This window comes from Sciurus vulgaris (assembly GCF_902686455.1).
Source record: "Sciurus vulgaris genome assembly, chromosome: 11".
Classification (NCBI taxonomy): domain Eukaryota; kingdom Metazoa; phylum Chordata; class Mammalia; order Rodentia; family Sciuridae; genus Sciurus; species Sciurus vulgaris.
The window spans coordinates 91,362,693-91,377,184 of NC_136472.1; the positions used below are offsets into that span (position 1 = coordinate 91,362,693).

Sequence of the window (14,492 nt, forward strand, 5' to 3'; positions counted from 1 at the left end):
TTCCTGCCTCAGCCTCCAGAGCTGCTGGAATTACAGGCATGTGTCACCACAAAGATTTTAAATCAGTTGTATATACTATTGCCAGACACTACACTAATTTTTTTTATAGAGATATATATAGACTATCTCAAGCATTCTCACAACTTTATTCTCATTATGAATGAAGAAACTGGGCCTGAAAAGCTTGAGAAACTTGTTCAAGGCCATTCCCCTCACAAATGACTGAGCTGGAATTTGAACCTAAATCTGCCTCACCCCAGCCTTCATAAGCTATTGCTCCTCAATTCATTCTCCAACACTCCCTACCGTCTTCATAATTTAAGGCTCTGGTGGTCCAGTTACAACCCTTTTTTTTAACTGGTGGTTTGATTACCGCAGTAGAAAAGTGAACTAGCTACAACCAGGGCTAAAAAAAAATCAACAGAGCTATTGTAATATGTGGATTATTATTCAGGCCTGCAGCTGTCTCACCTAATGCACTTCAAGGCCTCTACCCATCTGCTTCCAAGCATCAAACCCCACTGCTTCCCATCACTGACTGGTACTAGCTGCTCCATCTCTTAGGTCCAATGTGGGTTAATGGGGTTTGCATTTCTAATGAAGCACCAGAAAAGTCTCAGAAGTGTCCAGGTCTTGGGGTTTGGTTCTTTGCTTCATGGAATCCTGTGAGAATTGTATTAACTGCAGGGAGGTGCAGTCATCCTGGTGAGTCATAGGCCTTGAGGCAGATCCACACAGCATCTGCCCTTGTGTTATCCTTGGAGCATCCGGCTTTGCCATTAGGATGGGACTACCTTCAGGAAGCTGTCCGGGAAGAGCCCAGGATGTCTGGGGGTGATAAGGAGTTTCTGAAAGAAACTACCTCTATGTCCTACAGTTCCAACAACCTGGGCCAGTGGGTTTGCAAACTTAATTTAAAGGCCTGGAATGCATTTTACAAATGAAATTGCATGTAATCCCTGACACATAAAACACAAGGGGATGGTCTTTGACTGGTGCCCTGTTTCAGATTGTTGCATTACGAGTTGATCTGGCTCTTCATTTGATTTGTCCACTGCCACATTGTATGTGTATGTGATGCAGGAAGGAGGCCCTTCTCAGCAAAACCATAAAACATTTCTTTTTCCTGTTCCAGATGTGCTCACTCAGCTATTTAGGAGTCCTGCTGTCATCCACTCTTCCTGGGGGACTCCACCTGTTTACGCACCTCATTAGGGGAGAGGCAGGAAGTCTGGGAAGCACAGCCTGGCAGTGTGGGCCAGGTGCATCACAGAAATTTAGTGGCACTGCTTCCATTGTAGCTTTTAAAAGCAGGAAGGAGCAGATTTCCCTTCTGGTGCCTCTCAGGGTCATTGCTCAGGAAGGAAGGAAGCAACCTTTTCTGAGAGCGGTCTGTAGGCCAAGTGATGCCACTGCATTTCATTCAGATCCTCACTGGAATCTTGTGAAGTAGTTATTCTGATCTCCATTTTGCAGATGATGACAATGAGTCTTGGAAAGGCCGGTTACTGAAGCCAGCCTCATACAGCAAATGGTAGCAGAGCTCATGTTCAGACTCAGGGCTTTACCCTCCAGAGCTGTGTCCTGTCCATTACTTCTTCGTCAGTTTCAAGGGCAAAGTTATTCTGCATCTCCACATTTCCACGAAGTTTGATGCTTTTCATCTTGCATTCCATGGTGAAAGAGGAATATTAAAAACTGTTACCCATGACCTTCTATTGGCATTTGTTCAGTGTGCTTCCTAAGCGCCATCGCATGTTCTACCCCTTCGATTTTATAGACGCAGAGAAGGTGGTTTGGGGAATCTCTTCAAAGATTAATGGCAAGACTCGAACTAAAGTCCAGGGCTTTCTTCCTGTCCTCCCATCACCTACACTGTGCTGATCACTGAGGCAGCTTACTGGGAAAACCAGGAAGAGATACATCCCAAGGGCACTCTATTTGCAGCCCTGAAAGGAGCCATTTTCCCTCAAGCCTCTGTGCAGGACTCTGGGATGGAAAAGTAAGATCAAGGTGGTCTACATTTCAGTAGACACTCACATGCAGCGTATGGATTTTTAAAAATAGTTTTGTATAGATTGCAATTGCGGCAAATGTTTTTTCCCTTAATCTTAACACAAGATACTTCATCTGATTTCACTCAATAGCTCCAACTGAGTGTAAGTTGGAAGTATATGATTTTCCTCTGCAGGAACCTTTTTCTGTGTGTATTTTTGGAATAGTTTCTTATTCTGATTCATGTCTATACCTTCCAGTAGCTTCTTGGCTTAGCCAGAGTTTATTTCCTATGATATGATGTTAGGTAAGAATTTTTTAAAAAATCCTCTTCTCTGTATCATAGTTGATAACAGGAATATGAGAGCGGGGGACTGGATGAATCCAATTTGCTTATATATTTTGCAAAATACCTAGCTTTTGTTAACAGCATCTCCTGCACTGATATTTGGATTTTTTTTTTTTAGAGAATATATTTAGCATTTTCACCAAAATGAGTTCTTAACTTCCTGTCAGACTTCATGTCATATTATCTCTTGTATTGTTTTTGCTAAGAATAATTTTTTTCTCAGATGAGATATACTTAACTAATCTTCCTAATGTAGCCTAGTTCCTTCTTTTGGAATTTAAGAAGAACTGAGGCAATTATCTGAAGCTTGATTTTCATTTAAGAGGAAAGAAAACAACCGTGTTTTTCTCCCTCCCTTTTATCAAGAATTATAAAGTGATATTGTGCTAAAAGGAAAGAATATTAAGCCCAAAGAGAAGTGGACACATACTTTGGGCCAATTCAGCTGAGGAGTTAATGCTGCAACCAATTAGTTACAAATTTCTCTTTGATAAAACCTTACTCTGGTGGGCAGCATGCTTTTGTCCTTGGTGTCATCTGTTGACTTGTCCTAAGAGATGCAGATTAGAGACAAGGATATAGAACAGGGTCATGCTGTGCTCAGGCAGTCAGGGCCCCACTCTTCCCTCCCAAATGTCCTACTCACACTTCCCCAATAGGGGAGGGAGGCACGGCCCGCATTGCTCCTCCACTGTGCTCTGCTGTCAACTAGCAGAGGTCCTTCAGGAGACAGATGGTGACCTGCACAGAAGACAGCAAAGGGCAGTGCCAGGGTGGAGAGAAAGGCAGAGAGGGTGGCTCAGCTCACTTCTTTCTGTCTTTCATACTTGAAATTGGTGACCTCCCCAGAGACTGCTGGGAAAGCTGTGAACAGATTCTAAGACACCCTGGCTGCCCTTCTAACTTATTAGGGCATTTCTCTGGCTCTTTCTTGCAAACAGAGTCCATAGCATACCTTGGCTGGGAAACCAAAACCAAAACCAAAACAAAACAACAACAACAACAACAACAACAAAAAAAAACAGTCTCATCCCATGTGGCTCTGAGCCCCTCACCAAACTCTGGGAGGAAGAAGCACATCTGTGTAAGACCCTATCACTTTTCCTCCTCTGCCTAAGTGATCACATAACTCCTACAGGAACCCAAAATTAAAGTAGGCCACAGAGGCCCTCTCTTTTTCCTCTGCTCCAGGAAGGCTGGCAGATAGGCAGGCCCTTCCACCTCCATAGCAGAGGCTGACCAAAAGCTAATGGCATTCCCAGACTGCTCAGGGCATATCCTTGGCCCACAGTTGGAGTTGCTTCCACTAGGAAGAACATCAGTGATGGGTATTCTGCTGAGAAAACTTCTTTTAGCTACAACAACAACATGTAGAGTGTGTTTCTAGCTCTAGAAATGGAACTCAAAGTTCCTTTGAACCCAGAATTGGGTTCAGAATGGCATATAACTGTTTGTACCTCAACTACCAAGACATGAAGGTTCTGAATGAGTGTTCTAGAAGACTGAAGTACAATTCTTTAAGAGCCTGAATTGTTTTTAAACATTGACTATGTTCTAATAGTTGATAAAGTTATTTTCCCCATGACTTTTAAATATAGTTGCTTGCCTTACTAAACAGAAAATAGTCATACCCCAGCTTTGATTGGGGGTGGAATGAAATTTCATTTAGAAATGTTTTGCATTAATTGGGAATTAAATACTATATTCAACTATTTAAACAATTCACATACACTTGTAAATATGCCTGAACCCCTTCTCTCAGGCTGCCCAAGAAGCTGTGGATGGTGTTTCAGGTTGGCAATAGATCCTGGGATAGGATGGGAAAGGGAGATTTTATTTTTTAATTTATATCCATCTGTACTAAATGTTTCTTTTTCTTTACCTCAAATGAATATTATATGCTTACATAATAAAAATTAATTCAAGATAGTTACAATAATATAAAGAAACAAAAAATATTAGAGCTTGGAGGACAGTTCCAAGACTGACTTCCAAAAAGCCCATTCAATTCATCATGTAGAGCAATAGTAACAGTGATCATTAGATACCAGCCCACTGGGTGATCTGTTTCTATGGAAAACCTCACCTGAAGCCACAGAAATATTTCTCCTTGCTGCTTTCTCTCCACATGTTCCATTCTCTAAGAAACACTTACCTTGAAGTAGGAGTAGGGCCTCCCTTTCGCAGTTTGCAGGGACCATGACAGCAGGATGCCTACTGTACACCTGGAACAGGAACCAAAGGGCACTCCGGTACACTCTAGACCACTATGTAGAAGGAAAATGAACATTCATTAAGCACCCACTGTATGTTGCACATTGTACCTGGTCTGTCTCGTACCTAACATTTTACTGCTACCAAAAATTCAATAAGTATTATTTTCAGGAAACTGTGGCTCTGAGAGTTCACCCTCTTAATAATTGACAGAGCTGAGCTGCAAAACTAAAAACTTGTGTACTTTCCATTATAGCTTAGTGATCCTCTAGCAGAACCATCTCTTTGCAAGAGGCCCATAAAAGTCAAGTGTGAATAGGCATTTTTAGACATTGTCCGAAGATTCAATAAGGCCCTTTACCATGGAATCCCTTATTAGATGGTGAGGGGCACTAGGGTCCTGATCACCTCTGTATCTGCAGTGCCTAGCACAGTGTTGGATGCATGATACATTCTCAATAAATGTCAGGTTGATTAATAAGAAACATTATTGTTTGCTCTATTTCATAAGATAGAAAATTGAAATCATATATTTTAGAAACATTTCAAAAGCAAATACTGAAACAAGAAAAATGCTTTCTCATTAACCTCCAGTTGATTAGGAAATTCAAATAGCTACAGTGCTATAAAGGAAGTTCTTTGTTTACAAGTCATCCATGTATATGAACAAATGAAGGGGAGTCCATTGTGGATTAGAGTCATTTGGCAGAGCAGTTTGGCAGACTCTAGAACCTAATCACCCTGTGAAATATTTGTAATATTCTTTGTCTTACTTTTTTGTTGCTGTAACAAAATATGCGAGACCAGGTAATTTATAATTGTTATAAATTTACTTGGCCCACAGTTCTGGAAGCTGGGAAGTCCAAGTGTGTGTTAATGGCATCTCCTCAGCACTGGATAAGGGCATTCTTGCTGCATTGTATCATGGTGGCTGGTGTCACATAGGGAGGCAGAGCAAGTGTGCTAGTGTGGGCTTCTTTTCTTCTTCTAATGCAGCCATAAATGCCACCATGGGAACCCCACCCTCATGACTTCATCTAATCCTAATTACTCTCCATAAGCCCACATCCAAATACCATAAACATATGTATCTGGTGATTAAATTTCTAACACATGAATTTTGAGGGGTCCCATTGGACCCATAGCACTCCTTATGGGGGGAAGCTTGCTGCCATATAACCAAATTTCAAGTCAACTGTTAGAACACAAACTGAAAGTCAGAGACAATAAATATTCCTCTTAATTTAAGCACACTGTGTGGTTATTATTTTCTTTCAGGAATTCAGAGTTGTTAAAGGAAAGAGTCCATTTGGGTCAGCTGTAAAGGCATGTGGCATCCAATAATAACTAACATTCATTTGATTTTTACAAAGTGACAGTCTCTCTACTAGAGCCCAAAGTACATCAATTTATTGTAATCTCACCACAATTAGATATTAGGTATGAGTATTATCTCCATTTTTACAGAATTGGAGGTTGGCAGAAATTAAGTTACCAGTTAATGGTGGAGCTGGGCCTAGAATCAAGATCCAACTGACCTCAAAACCCTCTCTATTCTGACTCTCTTTGAACACAAAGAGTATTTGTTTCTTGATATGATGGGAAAACCAAGGAGACTGAATGTATGACTACATACACTCATGGGATCAGTGAGTCAAAAGTTAGAACCAAGAACTGACCATTGGTATTGGCAATGTGAGACCATTCTTGACTTCAACAAATTACTTTGGCAGAATGGTAAAGTAGAAGAATCCTTCCTGGGTTGCTTTTAAGAGTAAAGGGAAGAGTGAACACTCCAAGAACAGAAAATTCTTCTGATAAATTTTGTTATTAAAGGCAGTTGAGAATTTGAGTGGTGTCTGGAAAGAGATGGGGAATCAAGGAAGAATTTTTTTCTTAAAGATATGAAATTACCATGTCTGTACAAAGCTAGGATTAGCCTAGGACAAAGGAAAGCAAAGTGGAAAAGGGGAAAAACCATGTGAATGAGATCTGACCCACAGAGGAGTTGGCCATGGATGGAGTACAGATGGTCATTCACAGCAACAGAAGAGCTGGAGAGTCAATAAGCCAGGTCAACATAAACTGATCACTGAAATGCACCAAGGTCCACTTGAGTTTAGCTTTATGAACTAGACAGCATGATTTTATGAATTTATAATCCTGTTTTGCTGAATGCAGGCAGAGAGAAGGAAGAGAATAAGGTTTTCTTAGAATTGTGGGTTTTTTTCAGGCAAAGAGCATGGAAAGAGAGAGGAACATGAATTTGAGGGTAAATTTGAGAAATCAGCAATGAATCTGAAAACTAAGATCATAAAGAGAGTGAGAGAAATAAAAAGTCGTGGAATAGGTAAATTATAGATGTTGTTAGGGTCAAGGAGGCATGGGATAAGAAAACAGAGGCAATAAACTATGATGGTAGGAAATGGTGGCTGGAGAGCAGAATGCTTGACACTGACATTAAGAATGGTGTTACTATGAAAGCCGGTGGCTAGACTGGTGGAGCAGGTCAAGGATAGGAGAGGCTGTCAGAGTTGAGAGACCAGATTGTGAGAAGAATCCACTATGCACATAAGGAGAAAATGGGAATCTTCATGGGAATGGTACTGGGGCAAATGACAATGAGCCACATGCCAATATCTTCAAAGGAGGTGGAATAACTCAAGGGTCTGTGATGGATGAAATAAGGAGTGGTAAGTAATATGGTTGTTCAAAGAGAGTCAGATTTCAGAACAAGAAATTTAAAAAACATTCAGAGAGGAGACTGAAGATCGGGAGATTTTGCTAGTGTTGAACTATAAATTCCAAACAGCAAATGGAAAGGGAAGGAGTAATGTGTACAAATATTCACTTAAGCATATTTGATTCTTGGATTTTGGAGATTTGATTATCAAGAGCAGGACAACAGCAGGGGATGGAGAGAGAAGCTAAGCAGTTCAAGATTGGCTGCCTCAGTGGAGGACAGCCCCACTTCTTCTACCCTTAGTTCAAGAGCAATGCTGGCTAAAGTCTTCTTTCGGTCCTCTATTGTGTTTGGAAACAAAAAGCTGACAGCTGAAAACCCTACTGGCTGAAATTTTACAGGATGAAAACACATTGGTACAGAATGGGCCCTTAGGCTGCTGTAGCTGGTGCTCTGATCATTTTGAGACAATAGAAGGCTCCCCAGAAGGCTGACCACTCTGTTGCCCCTCCAACTGTCCAAGAACGGAGAAGAGACATCCACGCTTACTCCTTCCTTGTCCTTGGTCCCTGCAGGGGGTCATCAACTGTGGGACTTTGTCTCCAGGGTAGGTCCTAAAAGACCAAGGCCCTGCCTGACAGAACAGTTACAGCCAATCCTGGGGGAAAATACATAATGCATCTGTCCATGTTATTCAGGTCATTGACCCAGAGAGGAAGATTCCCAGAATGTGACACTAATTACTTTACATTTCTCAGACCCTAACTTCTGTTTCTACATCCTGTATTGGAAACTTATTAAGAGTAGATGGAGCCTGCTCCCCTCCCGCCGCTATCACAGCGCTGTGAAGTCCTCCAAAAATTGCTTCCTACCTGAGAAATGGACATCATATTATTTCACCTACTAGAGTTAGAATTCAGGTTCAAAAACGAAAAATCGTGGAGCATAATGAAACTCCTCCTCCCTTGCTGCAAGACATATTCAAGCTCTGAAAATATATCTCCTCACAAGAAGCCCCAGAGCAATCGGAAGAGGACAGATGCATATGAGCAGGGAATAGTTTTTGAACAGGTTATGCTCTAATTTTTAATAAATGCGCAAAGGATTCGGGGTGGGAGAAAACAACCTCCAACAGGGAGTCGGAAGGCAGAGCGCGCGCCGCTGCGGAGCGTGACGGCCACGGTCGCTTAGCAACGGACGGGGATGCGCCGGGGACGCCCCGCAGGGTGTGAGCTGGTAGCTCGCGCTGCAGCTGCAGGTGCCGCGCGTCCCCAACCCTGCGGGATCCCTGGAAAACTTTGGGGTTTCTCCGCGCTGGAGTGTCCGCGCCAGGCCCCAGCCGACACTGCGATGCGCCCCGAGGGCTGCGGGTAGACGATGGAGCCTCGGCCCCGCTCACCTCCCGGGGAAAGCCGCGGGGTCGCACCCGCGGAAAGTTACCGAGCACCTGCTAGTGCCTGGAAAATGCGGGGTCCCTGGGCCGAATTGCCCCCAAGTTACTTTGTCAATTGCTTACCCTCATTGGATCCGGCGGTCCGAATCGCTAATGAGCTCTGGTTCAGGGATTCTGAAAGTGGGAGAGAGAACCCCTGCTTTTGTAAAGGACTTGCTCATTAGCTGATGCTTAATCGATTTGCCCTGAATGGTCGCGCTTCAGTTTTTGTTTTCTGCCTTTCTTCTTCCCCCAGACAGTGAGTTTGTGGACGCCTCCCCCGAGCCTTACAGCCCGGAGGAGTTAGGTAAGTCTTTAAAAATTCCTTTTTTTTTTTTTTTTGTCGGAATTCCGCCCTGGGACTCCGAGTTTAGGGGTACCGGGAAGAAATCCCGCGGAGGGGTGGATAGAAAGGGTTGGGGGACACTTCCTTGGGCTGCACGCACGCTCCATTCTTAGATTGGCCTTTTCTGGCATGTGTTTTGGGGTGGTGGGGTAGGTGTCCCACGTACTGTGCGTGTGTGTGTGTGTGTGTGTGTGTGTGTGTGTGTGTGTGTGTGTCCCCAGGTTAGTGGTGATGCTAGAAGAAGCGTGGAACTTCCAGACCTGGCGTTTCTGTTTTGAGCCTGCACTCATCTTCCTGGAAGGATGTGGCGGCGGCAGGTTCTGCCTTGCCAAGTACCTTGCCTGAGAGGGACGTTGTGTGGGTAGTCCTTAACCTGAATTAAAAGAAGTCGAAGGCAAAAAAAAAAAAAAAAAAAAAAAAAAAAAATAACACACACACACACACACACACACACACACACACACACAAACACATGGGTGAAGTCATTAAACCACAGGACCTGGGAGCCGCCTTCCTCCCTGATTCTATTCTTCATATGGTTTCTAGGTATTTTGGACTAGGTCATTTCATCCTCTTCTGTCTGTGGCTGTAAGAAATTTGTGGCAGGTGAATGGTGACAGACACTTGTCAAAGACAGAGTATTCGGAGAGGGAAATTCGCATCAGTCAGAATCCTTCTAAGCATTCCTGCCACCCAGTCTCACTGGTGGTCTAGTGGTTTCTCCTTCTCCTTCTCCTTCTCCTCCTCCTCCTCCTCCTCCTCCTCCTCCTCCTCCTCCTCCTCCTCCTCCTTCTCCTTCTTCTTCTTTTCCTTTTCTTTTCTTTCCTTTTTCTGTTCTCAGGGTTAGTTTGTTATCAAACTAATCTGTTAAGTCTGTCCTAGCTGTTTTCTTATCACCAACCTGAAAATCTTGCCTTCCTATCATGAAAGTTTTTTTTTTTTTTTTTTAATGGTATAAATTGCAGTAAAGGAGAAGAGAAATTGTCCACAGCAATTTAAAAATGTTTACTCATGGAAACATTCTCAGCATTGGGCACTTTGTTTCTGGTCAGCCTCTTGTCCTGGGATGTATGTTCTTATCCAGTTCCACAACACCTCAAGTAAAATTCACTTTGGCCACAATTCTAATTTATTTCTGGGAATCAAGCACTCAACATAGGTCTGGATCAAGGGTGGCACTCTGAGGTAAGGAGGAGTACCTTGTTTATTCAGAAAACGTGTTTCTGACAACTTGTGAGGTAATCACATCTCTGTTAATGGAATTGAACATTAAATGCTATCTGTTAAAGGCACACCATAGTGAATCCTTAAATGAAAATGACATCTAAACCGTAGCTTTGCATGACATAATTTATTAGAGGGGAGTTACCTGGTGATCAGCGCCCAGCATGTGTGATTGTGTGCTACTAATACCAGCACTGACATTCCATGGTGTGACAGGAGCTATTTGGTCCTCTTAGATCATAGATGAGCATAAGCAATGGCAGGAAGGGCACTCCTTGTCTGAGTGATCTGTCTGTCTAATACTAAATGGTTTGCATTTGCAGAATGATTTATGTATAAGAAAGGCCCAGGTGTTTGACCCTCTTTAATTTCTGTATCTCCTCCTGAGATTAACAGTCTAGACTGCTCAGGACAGGCACTGATAAGTAGAGGGAACTCTTCAAATTAGCAGTAATTATTAAGAAAGTGATTTTTTTTCCACTTCAGTTTAGAAAGCAAGAAAACACCTTTTTCTCACGTGGGAAAAAACAGATTTTCCAGAGGCGATGAGAGTGTTGTTTTAGTCTGTGGCTGTAACAAAATAGTATAGATTGGGTAGTTTTTAAACAGTAGAAATGTGTTGGTTCTGGTTGTGTCAGATACCTCTTAGGTATTTTCCAGTTCTAGGCTGCTAAGATGCTGTGAGGGGCTATATAAGCCAAAGAAGGCCCCTTGCCTTTGGATATTCATTGTTTATAATCATGTGCCTTTGAGTACATAGTGTCACTCTTTGGAGAAAGGGTTGACAGAGGAGCCCTCTGAGTGAGACTTCATTGTTTCTATGCTATTTAGGTCAAAGAGGGAACTCACATTTATCCCTTGGAAAAAGGTATGATAGTTTTTAGTGCTATTCTTAGACACATAACAGGAAAAATGCCTCTTACAGCAGTTGATGAGCTTGTCAAACAGCCATCTTTTAGGAGCACAGATGCACATAGGTTTAGCCTCGGCTAGAATATAAGAAGAGGTAAAGGAAAGTTAAAAGAGAACTGTTTCTCTATTCACAACACTGTCTACACCCAATGTGTGGGCTTTTTACACCAAGCAGTTGTTTCAATCTATGCAGACATCAACTGGATGTCTTACAGTTTAATTAAATTCAGGTATTACCCAGATTTTGTGAAGACTCCACAGGTTGAGGACTGTGTCACATAAAGCTCTCTCATATTTCATGCCAATTATAAGCAGTGGTTCCTCACATTCACCATAACTCTGTCTCACTTGGCTACAAATCAGAGGTTCCCACAACATTCTCTTCGAGTTCAATAAATTGTAATAATAATATCACACAGGGAAATACTTATATTTGCCAGGTTATTTTAAAGAATATTATAAAGGCTAAGTCAATAGCCAAATGAAGAGATAAAGAAGACAAGATTTGGATGGGTCCCAAGCACAGGAGCTTCTGTCCTGGTAGGATTAAGGTACTACACCCTCCTAGCGCATGGATATAATGACCAGCCCAGAAACTTTACCAAACTTCTTCATTAGGATTCTTATGTAGATACCATTATGTAGACAAGATTGACTGAATCATTGACCACTATTGATGAGTGAAGTCCCTAGCGCTTTCTCCTCCCCAGAGTCATTGGTAAGAGTTGTATCCATCTGAAAGTTCCCACTCTCTGATGATGTGACTGGTTCCTCTGGCAAACAACCTCTATTCTGAAGCAATATAGGGACTTTCAACCAACACTTACCAGCATAAATTCAGACATGGTTGAAAGAGGTTTGTTATGGATTTCAAAAACAAATCCTGGTCAATTCTCTCACTCAGAAAACTCCAAGGGTTTTAGGAGCTCTGTGCCAGGAACCAGGGATAAAAACTAAGTGTGGTAATAAAAAGTGATCCTTACATTCCAGTCACTCAGGAAGTTACAAGAATTTTAGGAGCTATGTACCTGAAACTGAGGATGAACACCAAATATACATTTACTTTCATATCACATCACAGAAATCTGAAAAAACTTAGTTTGAATTTTATCACTGCACTTAACTGTGACCTTTAACAGGTGGCTAAACTGCTCTGCATCTTAGTTATTTTGTCAACCCAGTTGTGACCTTGTATGAATATGACAAATTGTATTGAATGGGTTTAGAATTAAGGAAGTGTTTTTATTTTATTATCTTTCTATTATTCATTTGAAAAAGACCTATTTACCATATTTGAAAGATAGGCTTGCTTTTATCAATGTCCTACCTAGTGACCAAACTATTTTTTATTTCTGAAATCTTCTTTTCTGCAACCAAACTCGTCTCCAAAACAGATAGTTGAAGATGGTGATCATTTTGTCCCTGGTGTGGCATGCAGAATGGTTTTCCATCTGAATCCTTTAGTGATAGTCTCCTGCTTGATTGGTAGTCTAAATTTTTATGTCAATCTCCTAACAAATTATGAAAGACTCCTTGGGGGATTTATTCTCAGTGTTGTAGCAATATTATAGAATGAAATTAAGTCACAGGAGTTTTTGAAGAGGCAGTGGAAAAAGGAGAGGTCTCTAGATGAATACGTACTGAAGACTGCCTTGATGGAGAGCCGAGAAGCAATGACCTGTCTCCTGAGGGTATTTTCTAAGGAGGCAAAGCCCACACCTTTCCACAGCCTTTCTGTCTATACTTAGAAGTGGTAGATCTCTGAAAGGTTAGAAAGAGTGCATGGAGAGTTGGGATGAACACAGATACTACCATAATTACCCCTGTTTAATAACTTTCATTGACTCTCCCCTACCTGGAAAATAGACTTCTGGTTTGGTGTAGAAGGACTGCCGTGGTCTGCATCACCCCTATGCAATATAACCTTCTAGTTACATTGAGATAGTCCTCTGAATTCAGCTTTGTTCCCTCTTCTTGCATGCCCTTCCTCCCCCTTCTCCCTTCTCACCTGGTTAGCTCTGACCCATCCTTAAACACTAACCCCATGTGTCATGACTTCTTAGTGGTTCTCAGTTTGGCTGCACATTAAAATCAAGAACAGCTTTTAAAATTCTTCAGACCAGGTCAGAACCCTGAACTGTCCTATCTGTCCCTGGGGTCTAGGCCCAAGCATCCGTGGTGGTGTTGTCATTTTTAAATCAATCTCAAATGATTCCAGGTGCAGCCATGGTGGCATATCACTGCACTGGACAGTGGCCACAGCATTCTTCTTTATAAAATGTAGCAGCTAACATAGTGCCTGGCACATGCAAAATCTGCAGTGAATGCTTATTAAATGAGAGTGAGGGAGCCAATGCTGAGCTACTTTATGTTTTTAAAGTTATGTATCTCCGAGATTTTCCCCTCTACTGGTTTTAACAGTGCCTTGAGGATTAGATCCTTTAACATGTAACTTGTACCTAACTCCTTTGTTCATTCCTTGGGCTTATTCAGTTTATTTTATTTCTTTAAAGTTTTAAAACTTTAATTTGTTTAATATAAAGGTAATACCTGCTTATTTTAGAAAATTTGTACATTAGGAAGAATGGGAGAAAACCTACTCACACGATCCAAAGCAAACTGGTCCCTTGTTTCCTGTACTTTTCCTAATTTGCTGTCCTGTGGGGTTGCCTGACTCCTGGCATGCCTGAGCAAGCTCAATTGCTGCTCTTTGCTCAGACCTCTATGAACTGCCCTCTGAGGGTCAGAAGAGGAGTATCTCATGAGAACTGCATTCTTGGGAGCCATAGGGGTTAACTCTCCAAGGACCAATGTATCATGAGAAAGGGTTGTCTTGTGCTATTCTTGCCTTCCTCATTCAGGGAGGATGGCTGGGCCTTATCAGAAAAAAATTATAACATTTATGTAACTTCTTTAAAATAATCACTGAAATGTTTGCCAGTCACCACCACCCCACACTTCTAAAATATGGGATGAAGTCGTAGCTCTAGATAATTGTGTTTATGTCTTACTCAGGATAGCTAAACCCAATGTCAGTGATTTAACACAGTAAAGGCTGTGTTTTTTGCTGGTGTTATAGTCTAGCATTGGATTTAGAGGGCTCTACTCCATGTGGTCCTCGGAAGTTGCTGGCTTCTTCCATCCCCTGGTTTCATCATCTTCCAGGGGCTCAGATTCTTTCACTGCATGCTTTGTATCTATTTAGCAGAAAAGGGAATCTGGTTAGCTAGGATAAATATACTTACCTTTGGTTATCTTAGCCTGGAGACAAATACTTTCTAGCGTATTCCAAAGGTGAGAACTAGTCCTATAGCCTTACCCAGTTGGATGGGGCTGG

The 14,492-nt window shown here is 42.0% G+C and overlaps 1 protein-coding gene across 5 annotated transcripts in view; it reads left to right on the forward strand.

Moving 5' to 3' along the window:
- Positions 1-14,492, forward strand: part of AMOTL1 (angiomotin like 1) — a 155,517-nt gene that overhangs the window by 24,660 nt on the left and 116,365 nt on the right. For all 5 annotated transcript variants that reach the window (XM_079101932.1, XM_079101934.1, XM_079101930.1 and 2 more), the window contains exon 3: positions 8,930-8,980. In XM_079101932.1, coding sequence (XP_078958058.1) covers positions 8,930-8,980 — 51 coding nt within the window. The remainder of the gene's footprint in view (positions 1-8,929; positions 8,981-14,492) is intronic.